The sequence below is a fragment of the Stenella coeruleoalba genome (assembly GCF_951394435.1).
Source record: "Stenella coeruleoalba genome assembly, chromosome: 19".
Taxonomy (NCBI): domain Eukaryota; kingdom Metazoa; phylum Chordata; class Mammalia; order Artiodactyla; family Delphinidae; genus Stenella; species Stenella coeruleoalba.
In genome coordinates, this window is record NC_137165.1 from 31,831,297 (window position 1) to 31,848,681 (window position 17,385).

A 17,385-nucleotide genomic window follows, 5' to 3' on the forward strand; every position below is an offset into this window, starting at 1 on the left:
GCCTCTCACTGTTGTGGCCTCTCCCATTGCGGAGCACAGGCTCCGGACGCGCAGGCTCAGCGGCCATGGCTCATGGGCCTAGCCGCTCTGTGGCATGTGGGATCTTCCCAGACTGGGGCACGAACCCGTGTCCCCTGCATCGGCAGGCGGACTCTCAACCACTGCGCCACCAGGGAAGCCCCATGACTCCTTTTGAATTATGGTTTTCTCAGGGTATGTGCCCAGTAGTGGGATTGCTGGGTCATATGGTAGTTCTATTTGTAGTTTTTTTAAGGAACCTCCACACTGTTCTCCACAGTGGCTGTATCAATTTACATTCCCACCAACAGTGCAGGAGGGTCACAGAACCCCATTTTCACTTAAAAAACTGACTGACGAACTGGTTATTCAGCCTTGAGTATTCAACAGATATGTTCTTGAAAATTAATAAAGTGAGTCTGTCATTAGAATAAAAATAATCTAGCTGCCTTCTATTAAAGCAATGCCAATGATTAAATTTGAGCTTTCAAGCAAAAATTAGACTTCTGAAAAACTTATATCATCCACTGTGAGCTTGGTAGCTTTCCAATTTTTAAAGATTTTCCTGATGGTATCAGGTATTAACAAATGTGATTTTTAAAAAATATTGTGTAATGAAATGTGTCAGTATTTAGAAGATCAGCATAATTCAGTGAATCAGTATTTTCCAAAAAACCATGCATGGGTGAAAGATCCATTCAAAGTTCAAGATGGGCTAATCGATTTTCATGTAATAGAGTATGAAGAGGTCATTAATACGGTTCAGATTCCACATTACAACTAACTTTTAAGAATCTGCCATTTGTTGAATTTTGGTGCAGTATCACAGAAGAATCTTTCTTTTCCCACTATCTGTGTGAAGGTTGATATGTACGTATGAAGCAGATACGAGAATCTGGCTGCCTTCTATTAAGCCAGACATTAAAGAGATTTGCAAAAGTGTAAACCAATGCCACTCTTAGTGTTAAATATTTTTGTCAGATCGTTATTTTTCATAAAATGTTACGTTAACATGTAATGGATTTATTATTGTTATTTTCAAAGTTTTAAAATTTAGAAGTCAATTTCTAATATGTAATTATTAATGGATATAACCCACATAATCAAAAGCTCTTTGAGGGACTTCCCTGGTGGCGCAGTGGTTAAGAATCCTCCTGCCAGTGCTGGGGACACGGGTTTGAGCCCTGGCCCGGGAAGATCCCACATGCCGCAGAGCAACTAAGTCCCTGCGCCACAACTACTGAGCCTGCATGCCACAACTACCGAAGCCCATGCGCCTAGAGCCCATGCTCCGCCACAAGACAAGCCACCGCAATGAGAAGCCTGCACATCGCAACGAAGAGTAGCCCCTGCTCGCCACATCTAGAGAAAGCCCTTGTGCAGCAACGAAGACCCAACGCAGCCAAAAATAAATAAATTAGTTAATTAATTTTTAAAAAATGCTTTAAAAAAAAGCTCTTTGAGGTACTCAGTAAGAGTCCTGAGACCAAAATGGTTAGGACCTGCTAGTTTAAGGCATTAACTCTTGACTGTAATAAGAATCATTGTAATCTGAAGTAATTTTTTTATAAAGTGCTTCACAGAGGAGTTGAGAAGTGAATATTTCCCCCCCACTCCACGCGGCTTGCAAGAGCTTAGTTCCGTGCCCTCAGCAGTGAAAACACGGAGTCTTAACCACTGGACTGCCAGGGAATTCCCAAATGGATTGTTTTTTGTACCAAAAGGCAAGGAAATTAAAAGGACACAGAAGTCAGCTTGAAGGAGCTAATGATGTTGACTTTGATTACTTGGTGAAAGTGGTGTCTGCCAGACTTTTCCATTGTGAAGTTACTTTTTCTCTTTGTAGTTAGTAAGTATTTTTGTAGGAAAGTACTTTGAAACCACATAAACACTCCATTCCTTATCAAACTTTTGGTCCAGTTATTAAAGTGGACTCAGAATATCCTATTTTGTTTAATGGTTTAAAGTTTGTTACTATCATTATTTTGATGCTAACATTGTCTCAGGTTTGGCCAGTGAGAGCTTCTTCAAACTGGCTTCTGTGTCCTGTTAACTTCCTTGCTTTTTGGTACAACAGGCAGCAGTTTAACCTAATCTACAAGTAACCATTTTAGCACTCTTTTCTTTTAGGTAGCATTCTAGAGTGCTTTGTTCTTGAATATTGATGATCTGTTTATAACATATTTCTTTAGTTTTTGACTAAAACAAGCACTGACTGGACTTTTAAAAGTCATTTAATGTCAAAAGAGCACTTACTTTTGAAAAAACTTTAATCTCCATATTTGCTTCATCTGTTTTCTATTGTGCTTTAACTCTAGTAATTAAAGTGAACCTAAAGTCAAAGTAGTAGCTTTAAAAAAAAAAAAAAAAAATATATATATATATATATATATATATATATATATATATTTATTTTGGCTCCACCGGCTCTTAGTTGCGGCACATGGGATCTTTAGTTGCAGCATACAAACTTCTTAGTTGTGGCACACGGACTTCATAGTTGCAGCATGTGGACTCTTAGTTGTAGCATGCATGTGAGATCTAGTTCCCTGACCAGGGATCAAACCTGGGCTCTCTGCATTGGGAGTGTGGAGTTTTACCCACTGGACCACCAGGGAAGTCCCCAAAGTAGCTTGTTTCACATAGGTACCCCTTTCTCTCTGCTAAACTGATGGAACTTTTAGAACATTAGGTTAATATATTCATTTCTTCATACCTTGTGTTTCTATTGATTATTAATTAGGTTGCCATAAAAATACAATCTAACAATATAAAAGAAGAAAACTCTAATACTCTCGCAAATATGTTCAGATGTTATTGTATGTAAGACATTTTAATTCTATTATTTGAACAGCACCTTAAACTTGAATTGTCTCTTTTGTTAAGAAGAAATTGTCGGGCTTCCCTGGTGGCGCAGTGGCTGAGAGTCTGCCTGCCAATGCAGGGGACACGGGTTCGAGCCCTGGTCTGGGAGGATCCCACAGGCCGTGGAGCAACTAAGCCCGTGAGCCACAACTACTGAGCCTGCGCATCTAGAGCCTGTGCTCCATAACAAGAGAAGCCACGTCAATGAGAAGCCCGTGCACCGCGATGAAAAGTAGCCCCCGCTCACCGCAACTGGAGAAAGCCTGGGTACAGAAATGAAGACCCAACACTGCCAAAAATAAATAAATAAATGAATACATAAATTTATTTAAAAAAAAAAAGAAATTGTCTGTTTTTCCAAGTATTTAGAAAAGTATTTCCAAAGTATTTTTCCTGTGCATTCCATTAATTATTGGGTGGCTAAAAAGTTCGTTTGGGTTTTTCTTCTCTGTTGTTTTTTTAAAAAATATTTATTTAGGCTGCTCCAGGTCTTAGTTGCATCATGTTAGCTCTTAGTTGTGACATGCATGTGGGATCTACTTCCCTGACCAGGGATTGAACCCAGGCCCCCTGCATTGAGAGTATGGAGTCTTAGCCACTGGACCACCAGGGAAGTCCCTTCTCATCCTTATAGATAGGGAAGCTCAGCCATAGAAAGGTGAGGTAATTTTCCCAAGGTCACACAAGTATCAAACAGACTTGAGAGCAGAGATCCTAACTCCAGAGCCCCACCCTCAACTACTACACTATATTACCCTCAGCCAAGATGATTAAAACAGTCACTTCTCTTAAGTAATTAATGGGAAAGGGAGAAAAGAGATGGGTAAACACTTTATGCTATAAATATGATAAATGCCTTAGTAGAAAGATGCGTGAGAGACCTTGGGGACCCAGAGGAGAGGCACTTTAACTCTGAGGAGGTGTATATGTGCAAGTCCTCCTCTGTCTTTTCTATTATAGCTTTAAATGCATGTTTAGGTTCTTGTAACCCTCCTGCGTTGCTGTGGCTGTGCTTTGATCTTTGATTCTTCTTGGTGCAGCTAAAAGCAATTCAAAATACCCCTACATTCTTTAAAACACTTGTAATGTCTACATAATATACAAACATCATGATTCATTTGATGTATCTTTTTTAGGTGAATTTCTGGCAAAATAAAATGTTCAAATTAGCTTCAATTTAATGTTTTCACAGGTGCTGGAGAAAATTTGGAGAATACAATGGCAGCCTTTCAGCAGTAAGTATATAAAAAGGTATTCTTTTCTTTTACAGTTTATCTTTAAAGTGATGATGATTCACCAAGTGAGGATAGTACACGTGTAGCATCCACTTGTGGTAGTTGTTTCTATTTTATTAAAATGGCTTTTTTTTTTTTTTTAGTTAGTCTGAAGTGTTACAAAGAGTGTTTGGCTTCTGCATAACTGAAAAACTAGATCAGAGTTTTGGGTAATCAAAAGATACTATAGTTCCAAAGCTGAAAGAAGGCATTTGTAACAAGGCACATACTGTGTGTAATGCTAATTAGCCTCAGAGAGAAAGAGAAAAGGAGAAAATGAAAACACTGTTACATTGGCTGTTATTTATGAGTAGGATTATGTGTCTACTCAGTAATTCTTCCACAGGTCAGGTCAAGCTGTCATCTGGTCTTTCTTCTTTGAAGGCTTAGGAGTGTTGATCTTATTTTTTAAAATCAGGTAAATTTTTTTTCAATTTTTAGATTATTCATATTTCATATAGATGTCTTTTAGAGCACCTCACAGAGAAGCAGCCGGAGACACAGGAATGAAAGCTGATTGATACCTTGTTCTTTGTCTTAGAGTGAATGATTATCATCAGTCTGTGGTAATGGTGCGAACAGTTTTCTGTCCCCTGAAAAATAAGATGGGGAATGTGATAAGTTAACTCCCATGAAAAACATTACTATCCATATTTAGTAAGAAAAATATTTTCTTATGTAATTTTTGAGCCATTTTTATGTGTATAATTGGGGCCAATAAATCAGGATAATTTGGCTTAAGTTTTTGTTCTGCTTCTCATCATTCAAAGACACTTTAGAGATTACTTTTCCTGTTACCAGGTCCCAAGGTACTGCTTTTCCATAGTCTAGTTTCGTCTAAATCCTATCCTCCTGTATTTGTCATTGCTTACTCTTTTTGTTCTATAATGTGATGCTTTTGACTGTAATCTCAAGTCTCTTACAGCTCTAAAATGCAAAATCTTTCCTCCTGTCACTGACTGTGAAACAGAATAATTTAATTTAAATTACTTTGTTATCTTCTCTACTGAGATTATGTAGCTAGCTCCTATAGCAAAATATATTTAATTTTATGTGAACAGTTTTCACTGTGATATACACACACATATGCATACCCACGCACACCCTCATTCACTATCATTTATCCAATATTTGTTGCCTGTGTTGTAGTAATATATATTACCTGGGGAAAAACTGCTCATAACTTTGAGTGGTTTTTAGCATTCCTTTATGTAAAAGTATATTATTTTGTAAGTTTTTCTCCATATTTTTTTTTGCTAAATCTTTACGAAACACCCTTATTTATGAAATTAAACTATTTCTAAGGATGGTACATTTGTATAATACATTATTTCTAAGGATGGTATCTAAATGTTTTTTATCTTTGAAGACTTTGATCCTCTGAAAAATTTTTTGATATTCAAAGAATAATTTAGATGGTTTTTACTTGCTAGATACAAAATTTCATTTCCAGTCTTCAAGCGGTTTGTTTTTATATTGTTTTGTTCAAGCAGTAACTATTGAAGAGTACTACAGTCTATCATGTGGTAGCTTTCTATAACTTTAGTTTTTTGGAGGTTTTTCTGGTACTTTAAAAGAAGAAAGCAACTCTTCCGTATGTTATTATTAGTGTTTATTAGATATATTTATTTGTAAGGCTGTTTGCTAATTGACTTTGAAATTTATAGAAAACCTAAATCAAATAGGCTTTAATTTTAAACTTAATTTTTGTTGTTGGTGGTGGTGATGATTTTGTTTTGTTTTGTCTTATGCATCAGTGCTCTTACTTTCAATAAGTAGTTTTTTAAATTGTACTTTGTTTTCATTTATAAATATTCTATTTAACTGCTAGGACACTTAGAAAGTTTTTTTTTAATATGCCTACTTCATGAACAACAAGAAAAAAATTGTTTAAGCGTACTATTTTTAAGATACTATATACTAAAAAGATAAAGAGTTATAATACATAATTGACGAAAGACAGACACTGTTCTTAATTATGGTATATGCTTGAAAGGATATATAGTTGAAGGAGAGGTAGTAAAAAATACAATGAGCAGCTAAAACTTAGATCTTATTTATATATACGGTTAGACATATACTTCACAAAGCATGTATATTATGACATGGAGGTGAAGATGATATTAGAGAAAATATAAATAGTTGGTGTGGGAAGCCTAGTTAAGATTAACCAGAAAATTGAAAAGATACCAGGATTAGGAGAGCTATCATTTGGTGGAGAGGAAGAAGCTATTTTAAAAATGTGAAATGTTTGAGGTTAAGATGTGATGGTATGTGGACAAGATACATCTAGAAAATTGAAAGGACCTTAAGAATGCATGGAAAATTAATTCATTATATGTTCATTACATTATAGTAGGGCTAAAGAAGTAATTAGTACTGACACAGAGAAATAGTTACATCTCACAATTTATAAAAGTTCTTTAATGTGCTTTATAAAATAATTTAACAGACACCTTAAGTTATGAATGTGGTTCTTCTGGGATTCCTTGGGAGCCAGAATCCTTATTGATTTCTCAATCCCTAACATTTAGCTCTGGTGCTAATAGGTTCTCACTAATCACTTACTGAATGATACATGGAATGCGGCACTCAAGAACAAAGGAGAATATTGGGTGGTAGGATAAATTGGAAGATTGGGATTGACATATATACACTATTGATACTATGTATAAAATAGATAACTAATGAGAACCTACTGTATAGCACAGGGAACTCTACTCAATGCTCTGTGGTGACCTAAATGAGAAGCAAATCCAAAAAAGAGGGGCCATATGTATACGTATAGCTGATTCACTCTGCTTTACAGTATAAACTAACACAATATTGTGAAGCAAGTAAACTCCAATAAAAAAAAAAGCAGAATTTTAACAGAAGACAGAGACAGAATCCCATTCATAATAAATATGTAACCAAAAACTAAGGAATTGTACTACAAAGATACACACACACACAGAGTCACTAAGCCCCTGAGTATGTAAAATCTGGTTCTTAAGAGCTAATAAAACTAGGTTATTAAACCAGGCTGCCTTTGTAAATACCCATAGGACAATTCGATCCCTGTGGTATTACCACGAATGCTTAGAGAAAGAAACAAATTGTATTGGCAATAGCTGCAAGGATAAGTTGGCAGACAGTCAGAGTAATTAATCAGTGACCTGATTCTCATGATAAAATTCTTTAGAATGTCTAATTAATACAATACTAATTATCTCATCTCTGAAATGGGAATAATAATACAACCTCAATGTTTTGAGGAATAAATGAGATTCAAATAAATTCTTTAACATAGAGTCAGTTTTAAGTTGTGATGCATTGTTTTTGTGAAGTTTGAAGTAATTTCACTTCTTTTAGAGCTAGAGTTTTTATTTCTTTTTCTGGAAATGTTGAAGCCTTGGCTTCCCTAGCTTTTTTCTGTGTTTGTCATCAGCTTATCAGAAACGCAACTATACAATGTTTGGTGTTTCAATTGAAGTAGATGCATATTGTTATTTATGGAAAAATTTGAAAGCCAAAGTGATTAAAAATAAGTTTTCTTGCTCTGTTCTAGCTGTTTGTGTATCAAATTTGAGATAATTTTATTAGAATAATTTACAAATTGCCCTAGATACACTTACTATTGTTCTAAATTTTTACTTATTAGCTTGTTAATAAGAGATAAACATACAATAAATAGAAAAATTTTTTTATAATTCCTAAACATTTCTAAAAATATCCAACATTTCAGCTAAAGGCAAACTTCATACTTAGAAAGATTTTAGGTAATATGTATAATATTTTTTAAATACAGGAAAATATAGATAACCCCTGCTCTTACCCTCCTTTACACACTCATACAAAACCAAAACAAAAATAAAAGAAAGACATGTATGTGACCAAAAATCAGCAGTACCAACAGTACCAATTTTTTTTTTTTGGCTATATAAAGAATCTTGGAATTTTATTTTAAACCTGTTTGCTGGCTCTATATGTCACTTACAGTGTCTACATTTTTTATTCTTTTTTTAAAAAAACTAAACATAGTTTAACAATATTCAAGGAAATTTTAAAATACAGAAAAATAATTCTATCAACCTAAAACCTGTTTTTATTTGCCTATTTGTGTGGTTTTTTTAACATTTAATATTTATTTATTATTTATTTTGGCTGTGCTGGGTCTTAGTTGCGGCATGCAGACTCTTAGTTGCGGCAGGCATGTGGGATCTAATTCCCTGGCGTGGGATCTAATTCCCTGACCAAGGATCGAAGCCGGGCCCCTTTTTTTTTTTTTTTTTTTTTTTTTTGTGGCACGCGGGCCTCTCACTGTTGTGGCCTCTCCCGTTGCAGAGCACAGGCTCAGCGGCCATGGCTCACAGGCCTAGCCGCTCCGCAGCCTGTGGGATCTTCCTGGACCGGGGCACGAACCCGTGTCCCCTGCATCAGCAGGCGGACTCTCAACCACTGTGCCACCAGGGAAGCCCGAACCCGGGCCCCTTGCATTGGGAGAACGGAGTCTTAGCCACTGGGCCACCAGGGAAGTCCTTATTTGCCTACTTTTCGATTTTATTTTTACACATTTGTGGTTCTAGCAAACACACAACTGGCAAATAATCTCTTTTAAAGGTGGATGTCCTTTAGAAGAGGACATGTACAATTAACAATTATTTACATCTTAGTAAGAATTACATTAAGGAGCCAAGTTTGTTTGTTTTCCTCTAACAACTGGTGATAATCAGAACAATGAAAGGGAAGATTATTTAAGGAGAAGTAGAGGAGCGGTATGAGACTTTGGCACAAAGCAGCAAGTGGCCATTGGGTCTTTTGGAGTGGGATTCTGATGGGCTTGGATCATCAGAAGAGACCAAGTATGAGAAAATTCCGAAGTGGTTGGCTCCAAAGGTAAATTTTGTCAGATATATATATATATATATATATAGATATATAGATATATATAGATATATATATATACACATACACACACACACACACACACACACACACACACTTTATCAATGGGATCATACCATACCTACTTTTTTTTTTCATTTAGATTCAACAATGACATTCCATTGTTGGAATAAAAACTTCATTGAATAAAGTGAATACTTGATTCTTTGAAGTGTGGTACTTACTATGGCTATGGCTTATCATTGATGAACATTTAGGTGCTAGCTGGATGATAATTAATTAAAATTTAAAATGTTCATAGACATTTTGATAACCAAAATATGGCTTTGATGCCTTTGATATGGCTTTGATAACCATTGATAACCAAAATATTCATTCTGCTCATTTATTTTTATTTTTTTTTAATTAATTAATTTAATTTTGGCTGCATTGGGTCTTCTTTGCTGCATGCGGGCTTTCTCTAGTTGCGGCGAGCAGGGGCTACTCTTCGTTGTGGTGTGAGGGCTTCTCACTGCAGTGGCTTCTCTTGTTGCGGAGCACGGGCTCTAGGTGCACAGGCTTCAGTAGTCGTGGCTTGTGGGCTCTAGAGCGCAGGCTCAGTAGTTGTGGCGCACGGGCTTAGTTGCTCCGTGGCATGTGGGATCTTAGTTCCTGGACCAGGGCTCGAACCCGTGTCCCCTGCACTGGCAGGCGGATTCTTAACCACTGCGCCACCAGGGAAGTCCCTCTGCTCATTTAGAAATGTGTGAATACCTGCAATATGCCCAACATCGTGAACGTTGGAAAGTATGGAACAGACAGATACCTTCCTCACTAGGAATTTAGTATCTAGTTGTAGAGACATGACCTTATATGAAGTCATTTCCATTTCAAATTGTTTCCATCTTATAAAAAATAATTTGAATGTATAGGAATATATTACATAAACTGTAATTTATCTACTTTTACGTTTTCTCATTCCTGCTTTCTCACTCTGCTCACCCCAGCCCTTATTCTTTCCATTCCTGAATTTTAAAAAAGTAAAAGTTTCTTTCTAAAACTCTCTCCCTGCCGCACCCATGTTTACTTTTTTTTTTCATCTTGAAATGTCACTGGTGGTAATTGATACATAAAGTGCTTACAAAAACAAACAAACAAGGGACTTCCCTGGAGGTCCAATGGTTAAGACTCTGCTCTTCCACTGCAGGGGTCACGGGTTTGATCCCTGGTCAGGGAACTAAGATCCTGCATGCTGCGCAGCCAAAAAACAAAAACAACAACAAAAAAACAAACATAAAGTGCTGTGTAGGCATTTTATATATACAGAGAGCTATCTCTTTTCATTCATTAATTCAATATTTAACAAATACATGGGACTTCCCTGGTGGAACAGTGGTTAAGAAATCCACCTCCCAATGCAGGGGACGTGAGTTTGATCCCTGGTTGGGGAACTAAGATCCCACATGCCGCGGGGCAAGTAAGCCCTCGCGCCACAACTACTGAGCCTGAGTGCCTCAACTAGAGAGCCCACATGCCACAAACTACAGAGCCCACGTGCTCTGGAGCCCGTGCACGACAACCAGAGAGAAAACCCGCATGCCACAACTAGAGAGAAGCCCACGTGCTGCAATGAAGAGCCCGTGCACTGCAAAAAAAAAAAAAAAAAAAAAAAGATCCCACATGCCTCAGCGAAGACCTGACACAGCTAAAAATAATAATTAAAAAAATATTTAAAAAGTAAAAAAAAAAATACGTATGGAGTACCTGCTGTGCCCATCCCCATGCGTAGGCACTTGTTTACAATAGTAAACAAGCCATAGTTCACAAACCCTTTCGTCAGAGAGTACCTGTCTAATTGGGCAAGTAGGGGAAGATAAATAGATGTATTCAAAACAGTGTGGTAAGTACTCTGACACAGTAAACGCAGGTGCTACAGGAAGTCCTGGCAATTTGACAGATAACTGGTAGATAGGCTACAAAATCCAGTCTGGGGTCAGGGGATTAGGGAAGGTATCCTGAAGTGGTAGTTTTTAAGCTTACACCTGAAAGATGAATAAGAGTTAGCAGATAAGGGGAAGAAGAAAGACTTTTTTAAAAACTGCTGTTGTAGTATGTATAATATACATTCAGTAATATGCCCAAATCTTAAGTGCACAGCCCAGAGAATTTTAATATATGTATACACCTTTGTGACCACCACCCAGATAAAATTATAGAACATTTCTAGCACCCCTGAAGGCACCCTTGTGACCTTTCCCAGCCTGTACTCCTTTCCCCTAGATAACCATTATTTTAGTTTCTATTACAATAGATTGATTTTTTCTGTTCCTGATAACATAAATATCATCATACCGTATTTACACTTTTGTCTCTGGCTTTTCTTTCTTTCAATTTATATCTGTAAGATTCATCCATGATGTGTGAAATAATCTCGTACATGTTTTTTAATGGTCAAATGCATTCATCTCTCTCAGGTATATACTTAGCAGAAGTTGAATTGCTATGTCATAGGGTAGGTGGATATTTATACTTTTCAAAGGATTGTACCAACTTACACTCCACCAGCAATATATGAGAGTTCCATTTGCTCCACTGTCTTGCTAACTTACTGTCAGTCCTTTTAATTTTAGGCATTCTGATGGTGTATAGTGCTGTCTCGTAGTTTTAACATCCATTTCCCTGTTGAATTTTTTTTTTTTTTTTTGGCTGCGTTGTGTCTTCGTTGCTGCGCGCAGGCTTTCTCTAGTTAGGATGAGTGGGGGCTACTCTTCGTTGCGGTGTGTGGGCTTCTCATTGTGGTGGCTTCTCTTGTTGCGGAGCACGGGCTCTAGAGCGTCCGGGCTTCAGTAGTTGTGGCTCATAGGCTCTAGAGCACAGGCTCAGTAGTTGTGGCACACGGGCTTAGTTGCTCCGAGGCATACGGGATCTTCCTGGACCGGGGCTCGAACCCATGCCCACTGCATTGGCAGGTGGATTCTTAACCACTGCACCACCAAGGAAGTCCTTCCTCCCTGTTGAATTTTGATGTTGAATTTCTGTTCATACGTTTATTCAACATTTGGAAATTCTCATTTGTGAAGTGAGAAAACAATTATATTGTTTTTCTGTGAAAGACATTTCAGACAGAGGAAGTATTTAGAGAGCATGGGGCTGCTTGGAGTATAGGTGCAAGGTGGGGAGGAGGTGAAGAGAAGTAATATTATCATCACTGTTTTGCAAATAAGAAAACAAGCGTAAAGAACTTGCCCAAGTAAGTGGCAGAGCCAGGATTTGAATGCAGGCTCCAATGTCTGTGCTGCTTTTTTTTTCAGCTTTATTGAGGTATAATTGACAACATTATAATATATTTAAAGTGTACAATGTGAAAATGATAATGTGTGTATACATTGTGAATACACATCCCTCACCTCACATATTTACCTTTTTTTTTCAGTGTTTGTGCTCTTAACCACTGTGGTATACCCTCTCTAAAAGTCGAAAGATCTTAGTGGTGAAAGGAACCTTAGAGATTATCTTTTCAATGTTTTTCTTTTTTTTAAACAATTTTTAAATTGTTAAATTTAAAATTTTAGTTTTATCATGGTAAAGTTTGCATAACATAAAATTTGCCATTTTAACCATTTGTAAGTGTGCAGTACAGTGGCATTATGTATATCATATTGTTATGCAGCCATCACTACTATACATCTCTACAACTTTTTTTTTCACCTTTTATTTTTTTCAGTTTTATTGAGGAATAATAAATACATACATCACTGTATAAGAGTAAGGCATACAGCATGATGGTTTAATTTACATATATTGTGAAATGACTACCACAGTAGGTTCAGCTAACATCCATCCCCTCATAAGGATACAATAAAAAAGAATAAAGGAAAAAAATCCTCCTGTGAAAAGAACTCTTAGGATTTATTCTCTTAACAATTTTCCTATGTATCATAACAACAGTTAGCTATAGTCATCATGTTGTACATTACATCCTTAGCACTTATTTATCTTATAACTAGAAGTTTGTACCTTTCATCTCCAGAACTTTTTAGTCATCTCATACTAAACCTCTGTACCCATTAAATACTAACTACCCAAGCTCCCTGTCCCACAGCCCTGGTAACCACCATTATACTTTGTCTCTGTTAATTAAACTGTTCTAGGTACCTTGTATAAGTAGAATCATAAATATTGGTACTTTTGTTTTTGTTTTCACCTACCATAATGTCTACAAGGTCATCCATATTGTCGTATATATCAGAATTTCCTTTCTTTTTAAAGACTGAATACTATTTCATTGTATGTATCTGCCACATTTTGTTTATCCATTCATCAGTTGATGGACATTGGGTTGTTTCTACTTTCGGCTATTATGAATAACGCTTCTATGAACATGGGTATAACAATATCTCTTCAAGTTCCTGCTTTCAATTCTTTTCTATATATAACCAGAGTGAAATTACTGTATCATATGGTAAACCTATGTTCAGTTTTTTTAGGAACTGCCATACTGGTTTCCATAGTGGCGGCACCATTTTACGTTCCCACCAACAATGTATAAGGGTTCCAGTTTCCTCACATCTTGGCCAATACTTGTTTTTGTTTTTTTAATATTTATTTATTTATTTATTTTTGGCTGCATTGGGTCCTAGTTGTGGCAGATGGGATCTTTCGTTGCGGTGCATGGTCTCTTCCTTGTGGCACGTGGGCTTCTCTGTAGTTGTGGCGCATGGGCTCAGTAGTTGTGGTGCGTGGGCTCCAGAGCTCGTGGGCTCAGTAGTTGCAGTACGTGGGCTTAGATCCCCTGAAGCATGTGGGATCTTAGTTCCCCGACCAGGGATCGAACCCACGTCCCCTGCATTGGAAGGCGGATTTTTAACCACTGGAACACCAGGGAAATCCCAATACTTGTTTTTTTGTTTTTCTTTTCCTCCCTTCCCTCTTTTCTTTCTTTCTTTTTTCTAATAGCCATTTGAATGAGAGTGAAGTATCTCATTGTGGGTTTTTTTTTTTTTTTTTTTTTGTGGTACGTGGGCCTCTCACTGCTGTGGCCTCTCCCACCGTGGAGCACAGGCTCCGGACGCGCAGGCTCAGTGGCCATGGCTCACAGGCCTAGCCGCTCCGCGGCATGTGGGATCCTCCTGGACCGGAGCACGAACCCGTGCATCAGCAGGCGGACTGTCAACCACTGCGCCACAAGGGAAGCCCCTCGTTGTGGTTTTGATTACATTTCTCTAATGATTAATGATGTTGAGCATCTTTTCATGTGTGCTGCACATCTTCTTTGCAAAATGTCTATTCATTTTTTAGTCTGATTGTCTTGTTGTCATTGCATTTTAGGAATTCTTTATGTATTGTGGATGTTAATTCTTTATCAGATAGGTGATTTGCAAATACATTTTCCCATTCTATGGGTTGCCTTTTTAGTCTGTGCTTTTGCTGTCATATCCAAGAAATCATTGCCAAATCCAATGTCATGAAGCTTTTTCTGTATGTTTTCTTCTGAGATTTTTTCATTTGAGTTCTTACAGTTAGATCTTTGATCCATTTTGAGTTTATTTTTGGATATAGTTTTAGGTAAGAATTCAAATTCATTCTTTCACATGTGAATATCCAGTTTTCCCAATACCATTTGTTGAAAGGACTGCCCTTTCTCTAGTGAATGGTCTTTGCATCCTTGTCAAAAATCATTTGGCCATATGTGTGAAGGTTTACTTCTGGACTCTCTCTTCTATTGGTCTATATGTTGTCTTTAGGCCAGTACCACATTGTTTTGATTACTGTAGCTTTGTAGTAAGTTTGAAATTAGGAAGTGTGAGTCTTCCAACTTTCTTACTCTTTTTCAGGATTATTTCAGCTATTCAAGGTTCCTTGAGATTCCATATGAATTTTAGGATGGATTTTCTATTTCTGTAAAAAACATCATTGGGATTTTGATACAAGTTGCATTAAACCTGTACATCAATGTAGTATTTACATATTAACAATACTAAGTGTTCCAATGCATGAACATGGGGTGTCTTTCCATTTATTTATATCTTTAATTTCTTTCAACAATGTTTTGTAGTTTTCATTGTACAAGTCTTTCACCTCTTTAGTTAATTCCTAAGTTTGTATTCTTTTTGATGCAATTGTAAATGGAATTACTTCATGATTTCCTTTTTAGATTTTCATTATTATTGTATAGAAATAAAACTGATTTTTGTATGTTTGTTTTGTATTCCAGAACTTTACTGAGTTTGTTTATTAGTTCTGACAGTGGTGTATATGGAACCTTTATTTCTACATGTAAGATTATGTCATCTGCAAATAGAGATAATTTTACTTCTTCTTTTCCAACTTGGATGCTTTTTTTTTTCTTATTCATTTGCCCTTCTAGAACTTATAATCCTATGCAGAATTTAAGTGGCAAAAGTGGGCATCCTTTTCTTGTTCTTTATGCTTTCATTTTACAGATGTGGAAATGTGGGCTCAGAGAGGAGCAGTTACTCACCCAAAGTTACCCAGCAAGTTCATAGCAAAGCAGGAACTGGTGCCCAAATCTCAACTTCTGGTCCAGTGTTCTTTCCTTTATACTGGGTTGCCAGAATTAAGGATTGCTAGTTATGGAAAGGAGGCAACATGAGTCTCTTATTCTAAGTTCAGTTAGAATATTTTTATATCAATTATTCATAATAGATAATAGTCTTGAGGAGAAATTTTAGTATTATGGGATTTTCTACTATTTTGATTTGTAACTCTGAACTTTTTCATCTAATGTATGTAACCTAAATGTTTCAGAATGTCATTATTCTTCTTTGTATTTCTTCAGTGCAGTTACAGTTGGAACTGATATGTTGGAATTGGACTGCCATATCACAAAAGATGAAGAAGTTGTAGTGTCACATGATGAGAACCTAAAGAGATCAACTGGAGTCAATGTAAACATCTCTGATCTCAAGTACTGTGTAAGTGAAAATGCATGATAAACTAATAACTAGTAGATATTAGGGCCTGTAGGATTTTTATAAACAGTGAGTGCCAGATAGCACATCAATAAGTAATAATAAAAAAAGATAGTGTTTAAATAATGAATGTCAAAGGAAAGTTAAAAAACTATTCTGACTTACAGTGAGGATTTGTATTTATTGCGTACATCTGTGGAGACTTATTTTGATAACTATTTCAACAAAATTACCAAAGTCCTCAAATGTAAAGCTACTGGAGTTCAACTTATTTGACATATTCTACAATTTATTTGATTCAGATTAAATATATGAATTAGTTTTAGTCTTCAGGTATAGGAAAGAACCCTTTAAAAACCTGATTTTAGTAGTTACATGCTCATTATAGTAAATACTAATAAATGGAGGGAAAAATAATGCCTAATTCTACTACCTTAAAAAAAAGTATGTTAACAGGATACTATCTGTATGTATACCCTGAACGTTTTCTACATAGTTATGTTCTCATTGTATATTATTTATATTGTATTTTTAAACACTCTAACATCATGGCATGATATACATTTTTTCTTTTTTTAACAGACTTTTATTTTTTAGAACAGTTATAGATTCACAACAAAATTGATCAGAAAATATAGAGATTTCCCACATACTTTCTGACCTCACATAGGTACAGCCTCCCCCCACTATCAACATCCTGCACCAGAGTGGTACATTTGTTACAATTGGTGAATGTACACTGATACAGCATCATCACCCAAAATTCATAGCTTACATTAGGATTTATTTTTGGTGTTGTACATTCTATGGGTTTTGACATGACATTCATGAAAATGACATGAATCCACTAATATAATGTCATACAACATAGTTTCACTGCCCTAAAAATCCTCTGTACTCTGCCTATTCATCCTTCCTGCCCCCAACCCCTGACAATCACTAATCTTTTTACTGTCTCCATAGTTTTGCTTTTTCCAAAATGTCATATAGTTGGAATCACACAGTATTTAGCCTTTTCAGATTCTATGCTTATTTTTCAAAAACATTTCAGATGACTGAAGTTATTCCATTGAGTGGATATATAGTTGTCTTTAACCATTCCTATTTTGTTGGGCATTTGAATTAGTTCTCAGTTTTCACCATTATAAATAACACTGCACTGAACATCTATACGTGTAAAAATAAAGTTTTCTCTATGTTTAAAATTATTTCCCTATATTAACTCTCAGCAAGGAAATTATTGGGTAAAAGATTAGGAACATTATAGTTTCTTGATATATATTGAAAGTTGCTATTGCCAGCTTGCTCTTTTAAAGTGTTTAAAAGATTTTTTATATCTGATATTAAAAGAATTCCAAGTTTGCCACACCCTTACCATTTAGGGGCATTATAATTATACCAAGAATTTCCTAATTTGCTAGATTAAATTT

General features: G+C 36.2%; 1 protein-coding gene across 1 annotated transcript in view; it reads left to right on the forward strand.

Annotated features, from left to right (window-relative positions):
• The window catches only part of GDPD1 (glycerophosphodiester phosphodiesterase domain containing 1), a gene marked incomplete at its 3' end in the record, with an annotated part of 43,533 nt that overhangs the window by 9,098 nt on the left and 17,050 nt on the right, over window positions 1–17,385 (forward strand). The window contains exons 2-3 of the mRNA XM_079906124.1: window positions 4,076–4,118; window positions 15,823–15,958. Of these exons, the coding sequence (XP_079762250.1) occupies window positions 4,076–4,118; window positions 15,823–15,958 (179 nt within the window). The remainder of the gene's footprint in view (window positions 1–4,075; window positions 4,119–15,822; window positions 15,959–17,385) is intronic.